The sequence below is a fragment of the Cyclopterus lumpus genome, chromosome 19, assembly GCF_009769545.1.
Source record: "Cyclopterus lumpus isolate fCycLum1 chromosome 19, fCycLum1.pri, whole genome shotgun sequence".
NCBI classification, from domain to species: Eukaryota; Metazoa; Chordata; class Actinopteri; order Perciformes; family Cyclopteridae; genus Cyclopterus; species Cyclopterus lumpus.
The window spans coordinates 4696351-4710277 of record NC_046984.1 but is presented as its reverse complement, the minus strand read 5'-3'; the positions used below and the strand labels follow the sequence as shown (position 1 = coordinate 4710277).

General features: G+C 42.0%; 1 protein-coding gene across 2 annotated transcripts in view; it reads left to right on the top strand.

Annotated features, from left to right (window-relative positions):
• LOC117748903 (zinc transporter ZIP11-like) overlaps positions 1-13927 on the top strand; it is a 75468-nt gene that overhangs the window by 33342 nt on the left and 28199 nt on the right. The window contains exon 5 of one of the 2 annotated variants that reach the window (XM_034559033.1): positions 11193-11334. In XM_034559033.1, coding sequence (XP_034414924.1) covers positions 11193-11334 — 142 coding nt within the window. The remainder of the gene's footprint in view (positions 1-11192; positions 11335-13927) is intronic. The other variant, XM_034559034.1, reaches the window with a different exon arrangement.

The window sequence follows — 13927 nt, the reverse complement described above, 5'->3', positions numbered from 1 at the left end:
TACAAAATGTATAATTCCACACAGCTAAATTGCATTCTTAATTATTCTTTTCGAGGGAAACATACTTTTTCTCCCAGATTGCCGTCACAGTTCGAAACATGTAAATTGTAAATTGAAACAAAGCATTACAAAACAGCTTTTTTAGGTTTAGGCAAAGTAACACATTTAGGTTCAGTATAAAAACATCCTTGGCTTGTTTGGCTTTAATTGACTACAGAATTGAAACAAACAGACGTCTCCTGGGTGGTTGTGACCCATCCACCACTCGACCTCCTAACATGGACTTCCATCGACTCAATTGATTTTTGTTGTTGTTGTTGTTGTTGTTGCAGTAAATCAAAATCAATCCACTACAAAATACGTTTCCCTCAAAATGTAATTCACAATGCAGGAACCACAGATGTAGAAGACTAACTTAAATAGAGATACAATCTCTTAGTGTTCTGCAAGGACAATCTCAGGTGTGTTTTTTGTTTGTTGCTGTTCTGATGATGACCCTTAAAGTCAAAACCCTTGACAGCCCTCTCGCTTCAGGTTAACACTGAGCACCATTAAATGCTTCACATTAATTTTCGAGCTGTTGGCAATCTTGACAGTAAATATTGCGCCCCGGCACCACTGCTGTCAATCCAGGACTTTGTTTATGCAAAACAGTTTTGCCTCCGAGACAGACGGGAGATTAAAGCGCAGTGACGTCCGGACAGGATTGTTTCTTTCGCCCCGGAGCGAGCAGCTACTTAGCTTTAGATGTGTTTTTTTTTTTTTTTGCATCGTAAAGTAGCTCGCAGTATTGGTGCGACTCAACAGCTCTCTAAGCCAGTTTGCTTTTTGAGACTAGTCCACAGGGCACCGCAGGCCAGAGGTGACCCGTAAGTGGATGGGCGATGGTCTCTGGCCAGGGAAGGGCGGCGTTCAGCCCACACACAGACGCTCTGACTCGATGCACTTGGCAGTGCTTTGATGGTTACGGTATTGTCAGATCAAAGCTGTCCTCGAGGCCTCTCTCCGCTCAGGGAATACTTGGCCCGCGCTCTCTTCCGGAACGCTTGTTATCTTTGATCAGGCAAAGTGGACAGCGGAGCTGAGCGGCTCGGTCAAGCCGCCAAAGCCCTTCGCTGAGGGCTCAGTGCGGGGGACGACAGACGCCACGCGCCAGGGGCGGGATCGAGTAGGCGGGATCGAGTAGGCGGCATGCTCGCGCTCTTTTCTCTGGCCGCGATGTGCGACGTCGCTGCCCGTCAACGTTTGCGATTCCGTGACTTTGTCAGAATTAGAATACGACGATACAACTACTGCCTCCATTGCAATCGTTGCTCTCTTCATCCATCACTCACCTGCCATATTTGAAAATGATCCGCTCGTTTTGTAGACACATTTTTAATGAATGACGGAGAGAGAGAGAGACATTCGATCCACTGCTTCAACCATAATTCACTGGACTACACCCGATGCGTTAAAATCATGAAAAACACCGATTGCCGAAATGCCACTAAGAAAAGCAGTAGGAAATTGCGTGAAAAAGATTAGGCTGTGATATTTAATCTCAAATTATTCCCAGACACGGAAATATCTAAATCACGTGTCAGTAGTGACCCTTTTAAAATACAGAATGGTACTTGCTGAAAGCCCTTCTTCTGGCCCCTCCCACTTGTCTTCAGAACACGTCATCCACGACCGTAATCCCTGAGAAGACGGGACAGGAGTATCGTATCTTTTCATCGACCTGCATATTGATCCTCGCGATGACCCGTTTATCATAAACATCATAAATAGATGCAATGAGAGAAAATGCATCAAGGAGCAGAGGGGAGCGCCTCTGTTGGACAACGACATGGACGAAGAAGACAACGAGGGGCAAACATCAACGTGTGCCGATGACACGAGTAGACTGCAGTGTTTCTTTTCTGTCTGGAAAGAGCACAGAGAGTGACCTGACATGAGCGGCGTCTGAAGTCTCCGGCTTCTGAAGTCGCGCCTCCTCGTTCCCCCTCGTGAAATCCAATCTTGTTTTGTCGTTGTTTGGCCTCCCGCGGTGCAGTCGCGTTTGCAAGGCTTGTATAATTCTTCCGAGTTTTCCGACTTTGCCAGTCGAGATCACTTCAAGATCAAGCAAAGCGAATCGGCAGACGCAATGATGCAACACGGTCAAATACAAGGAATACAAGACAAAGGACTTTTATTTCTCAGAATAAGTGGTCGATTTAGCCGAGCATATGATATTCTCTCAAAGTATGAACGTACTAAGCTGTAGCGTCTATTGCCGTATCATCATTGTCGGGATTTTTAGGCCACATAGAGCTAAATTTAGTTCGCTCACATGTTTTGGTGAAACTCTTTTGTTCAATTATTCCTTGTAATTGATACCGGGGGGGGGGGCATTGTAATATTTATGATGACAGTAAAGGGAAATGAACCGAGGGCTCTGACAGAATGGGATCAACTTTAGAAAACTAATTATTTGGAGTCGAGATCTGGGGCAAAATAAGCATCCATTTTTACCCAGCGTGTGGTTGATGAGGAGTGCCAGTTATACAACAATTTCAAGGTAGTTTATTGGAATACCGAGTGTATTAAGGAAATCAACAACCTTCTTTCAGCATCGTCGGCGTGGTATTTGCGGGCCACTAATGAGTCGTATTAAATCAGAAAGAAGGCGCTCTCGAGTGTATTTTTGTACTTTATTCCTCCTGAATGCAGCAAAGAAAAATATGACCCATTTTACGTCTTTACGAAAATTCAAATGACCTTTCTCTCACTCGTCTCAGAGTTGTGAATTCTCTCTATTATACATGCTGGCTGTCTCATTGTAAAAAGCAATGACAGCCTTTGGCTCGCACAATAAATTGTTTTCATGCATGACAAAAAGGGAACCAGCCGGTACTCATGATGTGAAATAACAATCTATTGAAAAAAAAAAGCGGGTAAAAATATGACTGATTTGATATTTTGTCAAACGGTCTATTTATTTCACAGAGTTGCTCGCATTGTCACCCAGCCAGGCTTGTCGTACGGATGTTTTTCTGTCTATTCAAATATCCGTTGGAAGCCGCGTGCTTTTCCATCACAACACGGGGGGGCGATTATGGTGACAAATTGACTGCGAGCTGGAGGTTCATATGCAGGGCAGAAAGCTGTGATTGGGAAATGATCGGACAAAAAGCTGCTAGTAATTTGCATGAAGCTCAGCGAGCTCGCTGCTTATTACACCCTCGAGGCTTTTTTTCCACTGCTAACTGTCCTAACAAAAAAAAAAAAGACAAAAGTCAGAGTCCAGGGCTTCAGCTGAAGCTCGTGATCCTTCTGATCTTAATTTCTCTCTCTCTCTCTCCATCTGCCCCACTCCGGCTAACCTTTTTTCAAGCAGCACACTGAGAACCATTTCACGAAAGCCAAAAACCGACCCGTGTACTCCTTTCGGGCTCCCCTCTAACTTAGTTTCTTGATCTCTCTCTTTGGCCTTTTTTAAGAGGATTGCATCACCGTGACTCCCCTGGGGCCGCAGGCACCTTCCCGTCCAACTTAACTATGATCATGTGGTTTAGGGCCTGGTCAACTTAAATTAATCAAATTAATACCCTTATGCTCTTCGTCGATTTTTTTTTTTTTTTTTTAAGAATAGCTCCTAACAAAGCTATGCTAATTTGGTGATGAACACATTTTTATGTGAATTCTTCACAAAATCTTGAAGGAATACTCCACTGAAAGTCTGTCTTTTGAGTATAACACACACACAGACACACGCACACACACACAGACCCCCACACACACAGACAGACAGACACACACACACACGCACACACACACACACAGACATGTGTGCCTTTCATCAAGTCTTTGCTTTGCAGGATGTCACTTTGACATCATCATCATTAGCACCATCCCTCAGATGTCAACAGGATTCACACCTCATTACACACACGTGGATGTGTGTGTGTGTGCGTGTGTGTGTGTGTTGGTTGTTAATGTTAAACGATACTTTACCAGCAGTTTAATAATTCATTAATTAAGAGCTGAATGCCAGACCAGGAGACCTCATTCTTTCTGGCAGGATGTCAGCTCACATGGGCGCGCACACACACACACACACACACACACGCCGTCATCAGTGTTGATCAATAATGACACGTCTACTTTTTCAGAAAGTTTGTGTGTGTGTGTGTGTGTGTGTGTGTGTGTGTGTGTGTGTGTGTGTGTGATGCTGTACGCTCACATTAATTGTAGAAAACGAAAAGAGTTGTGGCGTCGTCCTAATGCGAGTCTATTCATTATGAAAACATTATAATTCCTTGTGTCCCTGTGTGTTGAGGACAATAACACTGCACTTGATTAACGTTGATTAACCTTTCATGTGGCAGTAATTATCATATTGGTAATGAATGCAGATTTGCTACGAGTGGGCGTTTTTGCGAGTTATTATATTGCGCTGGTCCAAAGGTCAACGCGGTAACACTTTTTGCTTCGTGCGATGTTGAGAAAACGTGTCACGTGCTTGTTTGTTGCATCTTTACATGCAATGTAACCTGAACCCTGAACATGGCAGAGAACCATTATCGTGATGTAGTTCTGATTCTAAACGTTAACATCATTACTAATAATAACTACTTTTAATTACTTTGATGAGACAGTAGAGTTAGATGGTAATGGTTTCACTGTTCGCTTACAGAAAATGACAACAATTTGTCATTAGCAGCTCGCCAACAACTTTCAAAGTTGGCATTTCTTTCTCTTGGATACGCGTTCATTACATGTCACTGTCTTGAGGTCGATACCCAGCAACATTATAAGATACAGGTAGAGAGGGCAGGAGTTTTTAAAGTAGCCTTCTAAAAAACACTCCTAAACTACGGAAAATGCAGTAATTGTAAACAACTGCTACAATGGCAAATAGAGATCAAGAAGTATGTGTGTGTGTGTGTGTCTGTGTGTGTGTGTGTGTGAATACCATTGGGGATAACACCTCCAGCATGAAGACAAATTAGTTTTAGAATCATTAGAATTAGAGAATCATTACTGTAACACCAACAGCATTGCGCTAATTAACCAAAGCTAATTAACTGCACATTAGTTTTTTTTATTCTCATGTTTTTCAAGATCACATTATTTAAGCAAAGGAGAGAAAGGAAGAAAACACGTATATGCCAGCATACCTAATTGACAAATGTAATATTTTCACGCTACACCTTTTAAGGCATCCGTACTAAGAAGATATTCCGGAAAGATTGGGTAATTTGTCACCCTAAAACATACTGTGAAGCAACTTATACAGTGTCTCACTGGCAACATGTCACCATAGAGAACCAATAAAACCTTCGTACACTACAGAAGCAGTAAGGATTACCCATCCACAGTGCAAAGCTGGTCACAGATGAGCTACATTTCTATGACATTGCAGATTCTAATATAGTAAACCATGACATCCAAGTTTTGAACGAGTAGTTCATGAGGTAGCGACATGACTTTCTCTCTAAATCATTTAATCTCCCTTGATTTGTTTGGAAGCCAAGTTCTACCGAGGTTATTAAAATGTTAGACATGCAATGGCAATTTGTACTTTTTTTGCATTGTTACAAGTTATTGTTGCAGCGCCCGTTTAAAACATCCCTGAATGCTTTGGCCTCCACCATTGCCTCTTGCATCTTTCTCAAGAACTGCTCATTCAAACGACTTCACACTCGACATTCCGCTTCCTTGCTCCATCAGCGATACTCTCGCCGAGTGGGAAGTTTATTCAGATGAGCGGCTGTGGACATCGAAGGACAGACACCTTCTTCATTTAATTGTTTATCCTGGAAACTTCGAGATAGAACTTGGGACGACAGATTGCACATTGGGGGATTGAACACCACTTCATAGATGCAGATGGAATGGATGTTGATCAGCGGAAGATCTGATGTGTGCCGGTCCTGGCCTCTTCCTCAGCATCCCTCTGATCTATCAAGAGAGACGCCAAGTCATTCGGGCATCAAGTCATCTATCCTCCTGGCCTCTGGCCTCTAACTGCTCTGTCCATATCCTAATGATAGTCTAAGCCGCCCCTACACGGCTCACTTCTCCAACTTAAACTTTACTGAATCATTTTGGCCTTTGGAGATGATCGTGTAGGAGTGAAGCTGAATGGGGTAATCCATAACTGACCCCAGATATGTTTAATCTGTTGCAGTTTCCTGAAACCTGTTGCAGGTATTTGCATATTAATGCACAAATCGCTCCCCCAAGGTAAAATGGAATGTCATGTAAAAAAGGCCTGCTGTCTCATTTCTAGCCTTCCCTTGATTATTTCTAAATGTCAGATGTTCAGTTGGAGAAGAAAAGGCCATTGAACCGTTGTGCGCCTATGTCCATCAGCGATGAGGATGACAGCGTGACTAGCAATCTGCTGGGTGACGTTCACCATGTATTCAGATGCAAATTAATTAATTAAAACGGCAAATGAAAGAGGGGAGTGCATTACAGGTCTCTACTCTACTTAATATATCTGTAATGTATTTGTTCTACCGGTTTGTGCAGAGGTGGATTTCTGTGGTGATTACAGTGCTGGGTGCTCTAATAATAGTCCTGGTGACCCCTCTCAGTTCAAAGGTAGAAATTGGATAAGAGGTCCATTTAGATTCAATACGAAAGTCACTTTTGACGCAATGACACATTGTCCCCAAAATGACTGAAAAACAAACCTTTAAAATGTATTAATTCATCAAATAAAATTCCCAGCTATGCAAATTGAAACATCCAGGTTTCCAAATGTTAATACTTAAAAAAAGAATGTACACAGAGTACCTCAGTGGCTATTTTGAAGCCGGATAAAAACGGTGATTACATTGCTAAACATACAACCGGGCAAATTACACATCCTTGGCTGTTTTACTGCCATCATGTTTGTTAGTCTGCACCTGCAAGGAAAGTGGGTCTTCCTTTTCAAAAAAAATCAGCATCCCATCATCCCCCCCCCCCCAACGTGTTTGTTCTGCCATTGGGATCAGCTGGACACTGAAAAGTGACATGTGCAACGACGTGGCTCGTTGATGTTTTTATAGTCGGGGCTTTGGCTGGACCGCCAATACTTTTGAAGTTGCAGTAATTTGCTCGCCTGCAGAGACGTACATGAACATCTTTGTGAAGGGCGCATTGGGTAACCCCAAGTCACATGGGCTGGAAGTGGAGCTTACGCACACAACTCTCCAACGTATGCTGATGAGTCCAAATTGTTCATGCTTGTTTCATGGATGATGTGGTTTGTTGGTGTTTGCCAAACGTGACACTGCTGCCTAGCGGGCCTGTGCGTAATTCCTTTGAATATATGATCCTGGATCAACTCAGAGTCGGGTGGATTTCCGGCTTTGCCAGTCCGGTCAGGTGTCGCGAGCTTAAACCGGTTTGACCAGTTTGCATTTAGCATTATGACACGTTGCTCAGCGTGCTCATCCAACTTATGTTGCAATAGTAATAAGCAATATGTCAACGTCATAAATATAAGATTCCTTTTGTTTGATGGACGGATTAACAGAGCCGCTAGTGTCTGACAGACAGTTTGCAATTTACTGCCGAGGCAGGCGGCATGAAGGGGATCTTGTTTTTAGTAGTTGAAGGGGGACGAGGCCCATGGCGCACTTTGTGTTTGTTTACCGGAACAGGTTTTTTTGGCAAACATTGGCGTACATTACTTAAGTATTTAAGCCTTGTAGAAAGTATTACAAAAATAATGTTCCTATATTATTAACATAGCAGATGTCAACGTGTCAGACGGTCAAACCTATGCAGCTCACCCAGTTGTCCGGATTGAAGGAATGGCCAAAAGTAGTCTTTAATGCCTGATATGTGAGGGTTTGCTTAACTTCACAAAGTTGGTCTCCGTGATTTAATAGATTGAACTCGGCCAAAAGTTTGAAGTGGAGATTGCAGGAGTGTATAAATCAGATCATACAAGTCATTTAGAGATTGTGTGTGTGTGTGCACTGTGTGCACAGTGTGCTTGAGTGCTTTTGATGGATCAGGGGAATTGCCACATTGACTTTTTTCTGCCTCTTTCTCGACTCCTGCCTTCCTCGTCAAACGGTGACAAGTCCTCTGAGACCTCTCTCCTGCTGCAGCTTTCACACAGGATGAATCACACAAACATCAGATAGCTGGAGTACTTTCATATGGAGTCCGGCTGAAGCACATGAAGATCTGTACTATAGGCATCGTTTCTTCAGTCAAGAACGAGTGGGTGGAAACGTAGACCAGTTGGCGAGTGAAATAGTAAACCACACTAAAATGGTGTTACTTGAGTACATTTCAAGCAGTTCTCTGTGTGCTGGTTCATATTGCCAAGATACAAATCAGCACACTGTGTAGAGAGAAACAATTTATTTAGAGAGTTTCCAATAAACATGTATTATTGTTTTGGGCCAGTGAGTCTCCATTACCAACACCAGCTGTGTCCAAAACTGTGATCTGGTAAAAGAAAAAGTTTGTGGTGGCTTTCAGCCAGCTGAAATGCCAGAGAGAGGTTTTTGTGGCATTGTTCATATTAATAAATTGGCAGTTAACTATAAATATCCAACATATATTTAGCATTATAAGCATACACATGTGAACTTTGAGCCGCAGGCAAAGGCAGATGATGACCTTGGTGTTCTGACCCCTAGCAAGGCAGACCGGCTTTAGGATGGAAACAAAGTACTTGAGAGGGGCTGGACTCTAGACATTTCCAGTGCTGCCCAGGGTGAGAGGGGCGAGGCGGGTGTGGGGATCAGCACGAGACCCCGGGCAGTTCATGAGTGTACTTGGGACCAGAACAAGGCCAGAGATTGGTGATTATGGTAGTATCACCAGATCTGCCGCCTGCCTTGGTCATTTAGGTGAAGAAAGAAAGAAGAGCTACGGCAATTGCCAAAAGAAAAAGTGGGAGGGGTTTGGAGACTGGTAAGAGTATGGTGAAGGATTTTTGGTCTCCCCCCCCCCCCCCCCCCCACACACACACACAATCAACTAAATACACACTAACTCAGTCATGCCCACACACATATCAACACACATAGAGATGGCATATTCTTCTCTCAATAATAGGTCATGAAAAAAACTAAAGGTGGAAAGTGATGTATTTACCGATCTTGCAACAGCTCGTAAAATACATGCAAACTGTTTGCCACATTAATTCTTGCGAAATGTTGAACGGGTCTATTTATGCAGAATCCAGTGTTTTCAGCACAACAATCCCCAAATGCCATGCACCGCCTCACTCATTATGGCTCAGCAATCTTCCTCTTAATTATTGTCTCTCCCCGTGCAGCGTTTTAGGCTGCATCTTTCTCATACGCCTAATTGCTGCTGGGTAATAATTGTAGAGCAAGAATGACGAATATTATTTAAAACAACTTCAAATGGAATTCCATTTTGTTCAAATTAATTTAAATAGATATGCTAATGAAATACATAACTATGTCTATCCCTTGACAAACGTAATAACAAATATAAAAATGATTTATTTATTGAACAATATTGACTAACATATATGTTTATATTTACATTTATTTATATATTTATCTGCCTCACTTATTTATGTCACTATTAATTTCATAGGCATATTTATTTATATATACGTTCAGAAAAAATGTATGATTTAAATGAAAATAAATGCTGTTTGTTTTATATTTCATAACCAGTGCAAAAATATGCTCAGATTCTAGAGACTGTTGGAAGAATGGCCAAGAGAGGAAATCTAAGCCTCCGTCCTGAGACCAAAGTCATCATAAACATACTATCCCCATGGGGAAGTGGGGAACTCCTGGGTGAAAACCTGATGCAGTCTGCAGGAAACCTGTGACTGTGAAAGACATTTGCTCTCCAGCACAAAGCCAGAGCTGCACAGGAATCGCCTCAAAGCAATATGATAATGTCCTGAGGGACCTCGTCGAGTCCAGATGTCACTCATATTGAGAGGATGAAGCTCTGATCTTCTCCTCTGCAAAACCTGATCAAGCCCTTCAGGTTGCATCTGAAGGGCTTGATCCGGTTTGTGGGGAGAAGAATGAGAAAATGGCAGCGTCCAGACGTGCAAAGCACATAGAGACTGAGATATCTGCCAATGGTGCATCTAGTAAATACTGTCTTGGAGGCTGTTGATAAACGTTGTCTTTTTAAATCAATTTAGATCACTTTGGAAGTCAATTTGACATTTAAGAGTCATAACTACATCATGTTTTATCAAGTGTTTATCTCAATGCACCCAAATCCTGATATTGGGAGATGGTAACAAACATGAATCTGAATTTTTAAATAATGTAATCCCAAATATCTTTCTTGCAACAACCCCAAATATTTTGCAACTTCTGCAATCGTGAAATTAATAAAGAAAATTATGACTATTTGTCAATGTTCTCCTTGAATCGTTTACACAAAACTTGAGTGTGTTTCCAAGAATACATGGGAGTACATTCTATGTACTCTGACGCACGCGAGCTCTCCCAGCACTTAATCTGTGACCGGACAGGAATGTAGATGTTGCAGCCACGAAGCAGAGGAAATATGGAGTTTTTTTATCCCTTGCCTTTAGACATTATTCAGCTAATGGTTTGCGTATTGAGTGTGTGGGCTCTTTGTTTTCATCAAATCTAATTTATTGCTCGGCCTGCTGTGTATTTGCTGACCTCTGATAGTCGGAAATGAATTCAATTTGTGGGTGTTGAAATTTGATCTTTGTTCTGACTTATTAAGGGTAATTTAATGTTGTTGCGCAGTGCACTGTAACTGATTATCGACCACTTTATTTAATTAAACAAGCTTTTGAAGCGGCTCTTTGTACAAAAAAGTAAAGCTGGTGCTGATTTACTCGCATCTGCATGTCCCCCATGTCAAAATCCAGTTTCAAGGTTTCACTGATGCTGTGCTTACATGGCGCATACATCCATATCAATAGCAATATTTAATAGGAATTTATTTCACAAGTGATTGTCTTTTAATGCGAGTATATTTACATTGTGGTCATGCTAATTTGACCTAAAAGAGCTCAATACTTCTTCCTAAAATGCAAATGGCAGACATTTTGAGGTATTTACTAAGAATATAATATAACATACCAGCTCGTTTTTAGATTAGGAACGTTCTCATACTATAAGCAGGAAACTAGGGGACCCATAAAATGAAGTTGTTCCTGTTTTTCCGGGGATCGTCTGTTCATAAAAATGGAGTCTAACCCCTGCTGTCTCTATCCACAGGGTGTAGGTGCTGACCCACACATAGCCTTGGCTCTTCCCCCCGACTCCAAGCTGGCCAAAGAGAAAGCGGACGAGCCGTCGTTCCAACTCTTGGACTCTGATGAGATGACCATCAGGATAGGTAGAGCTGGACCTCTCTCAGGCAAGCCTCCCTTCATATACCCGCATCAGCTCTTGCAAAATGTGCTGGATTTCAGAAAAACAAAACAGCTGTAGCCTCTGTCGTCCCACTCCGGGCACCTTTTAGGCCCCAGATCACACTGATGCAGATAAAAAAAATGCATGAAGAGAGACTGCATTGGCTACCACGGAAATCTCACCTGGAGCTTCTCTGATGGCTTCTTCCCACTGTCCAGATTTTTCTGTCCTTCCTTTCCTTCCCTCGTCTGTCCATCTGTGACACTAATTGGGTGTTTCAATCTGGATAGCTCGCCAGTGTGTTTTTCTTTGATGACATCACGCCCACTTCGTCACATACGTACGCATACACGTTTGTGAAGTCTAGCTACGTACGGTTTTAGAAAGGCCAAATAAATGCAGGAGAAACTATTAAATGAAAGAGGAAGACATTATAATTCCTCTGTCAGTGTGTTCTCCCAGCTGCGTGCCTGCTGACGGTCTCTCGGTGAGCACAAGGGAACGCGCTCCATGCGAACGGGCTGTAGTTCGGCTCCTTTGGTCCGGACCGAGTATCACCTGAACCAGTTGTTGCTCCACTTTGCCGTATTTTAATGCAGAGATACGCTCCGTTGTGTGCAGATTATTTATTAGTCATGAGGAAGGGATCCAATAATAAATAATCTGCACACATGAGGAGGCGTATCCCGCTCCGTGTACTTCTGCAGGTTCCCATTAATAGTTCACAATAAGCAGAAGCATGTTTAGCGAGTGTAGCTTTTTGAAATGATGCTGCAAACATATCATTTCTACTGTCACAAAATCATGTGGTTGTTCAATTTTTGGTAAGGTTTTCTATGACACCTATGTCTATAATGCATTATAAACAAACTTATTATGTGTTATATTCTGCTTATAACTTTGTAACTGCTTTTCACATCAATTTACAGATTCCTAATACCTTCCTAATGTCTTATAACAATCATAACTCATTATAAAGCTTTTTTTTTTTTTGCTTACAAGGTCATTTATCACTCTTAATTGCTGGTCTTTTTTAAAGGATCATTGTGTATTATAATGTATACTGCTTTTATAATGCATTATTATTACTTTTATGATGCATTATAATGGGACTATCATTTACTCTAATTGGTCATTGTTCGCTTCAAGAAAAGTGAAAAAATCCCCTTTTATTGAAAGCAAACAAGGATTTATTAACATATCTATTTATTAACCTTCTTTTAATGTATTACAACTATGGGAATTAAATCCTTGCTAAAATATAGTCAGTGAGTGACCAGCAATGTTGAAGTAGTCTGATTCTACATCATGAAATGCTTCATAATTAACATTGTTGTACATCATTCTGAATATGAGTGTTTATAACTATACTTATACAGTGCTATAAGCAGTTTGTAACACATTATAAGTATGTTCATAAAGCAGTAGAGACATGGGTGTCATAGAAAGTGTTTCCCAAATTGTTTTACTGTTCAAGAAAAATATTCAGTCCAAATCAAAAAACGACGTCCCCGTTCCAACAAATTGTTCCGAAAAGCCACGCGAGTGAGCCGGCATACACGATAGCGAGGCTCCGAAACCCGCACTCCTAACTGGGATGTCGCCATCCCATCATTAATGGTATAAATACAGCCGGTCGGTTGTGAGAAGGTCCCGTCACGCAGACACAGGTGACAGTTTGATGCACCTGAGCATTGCTCATTAACCATAGCTGGAACACTACACACGTCTGAGTCATTTTAAAAGACTCAACCTTCCTCTTCGTTTCCATTACTATCCTGAGAATAATGGCAGTTTATTCCCATTTCAATCTCAGGGGAGGCCGATGCAGAGGGCCGCTGTCAGTTAGAGCCGCTGAATGTCCCATAGATCTCAGTGAAAGCGCCGCGAGAAGTCGTCAGTTGCCTTGATGTTATTTTTAGGGTAAGCAGCTGGAGGTGCTCAACTGACAAACAAGAAAGGAAGGGAGACAGGAACTGCTTGAAAAACACGTTAAAATTGGAGGAGTCTGAAGACTCGGACAGAAAAAGAAGGTGAAGCAATAATCACGAGCAGACAGAATTGCATCGTTCCGATGAGCTGCAACTCAAACATTGACAGAAACACTTACCTTCGGAGAGTGCGGCCAAGGCGGTGTCCTAAATTCATGGGTCTTGAATCCCAGCTGCCCTCTGTGTTTACGGTGGAGTTAGACATTTCCTGCAGCGCTCAAGTCCACGGTATGAATATATATTTCACACTAGCTTCTACGGATTAGTTACAAATTCACTGCATCCCTGTGGATTTGTCTGAGGGCATACCAAGTGAGTCGGCCACACAGTAAACAGAGAAGAACACACACAAAATATATATGTCAAGTTTTTTTCCTGCAATTCAAACAACATTTTGCAAGCAGGGAGTCATATTTCCTCGGGCCTGTGTAGCTCAGTGCAAGTATGCAGTTTTATACGTCAAACAATGTACATAGAAAAGGCTGAAATGCCACGTTGTGAGGGAGTTGGGAGTTACCTTTTTTCCAAAATCAGAGCAGGTGGTGTCCACTGGTCTGACAACATAATTTTAGCCCACTACCCTGCCATTTAAATATGTCATGTCGA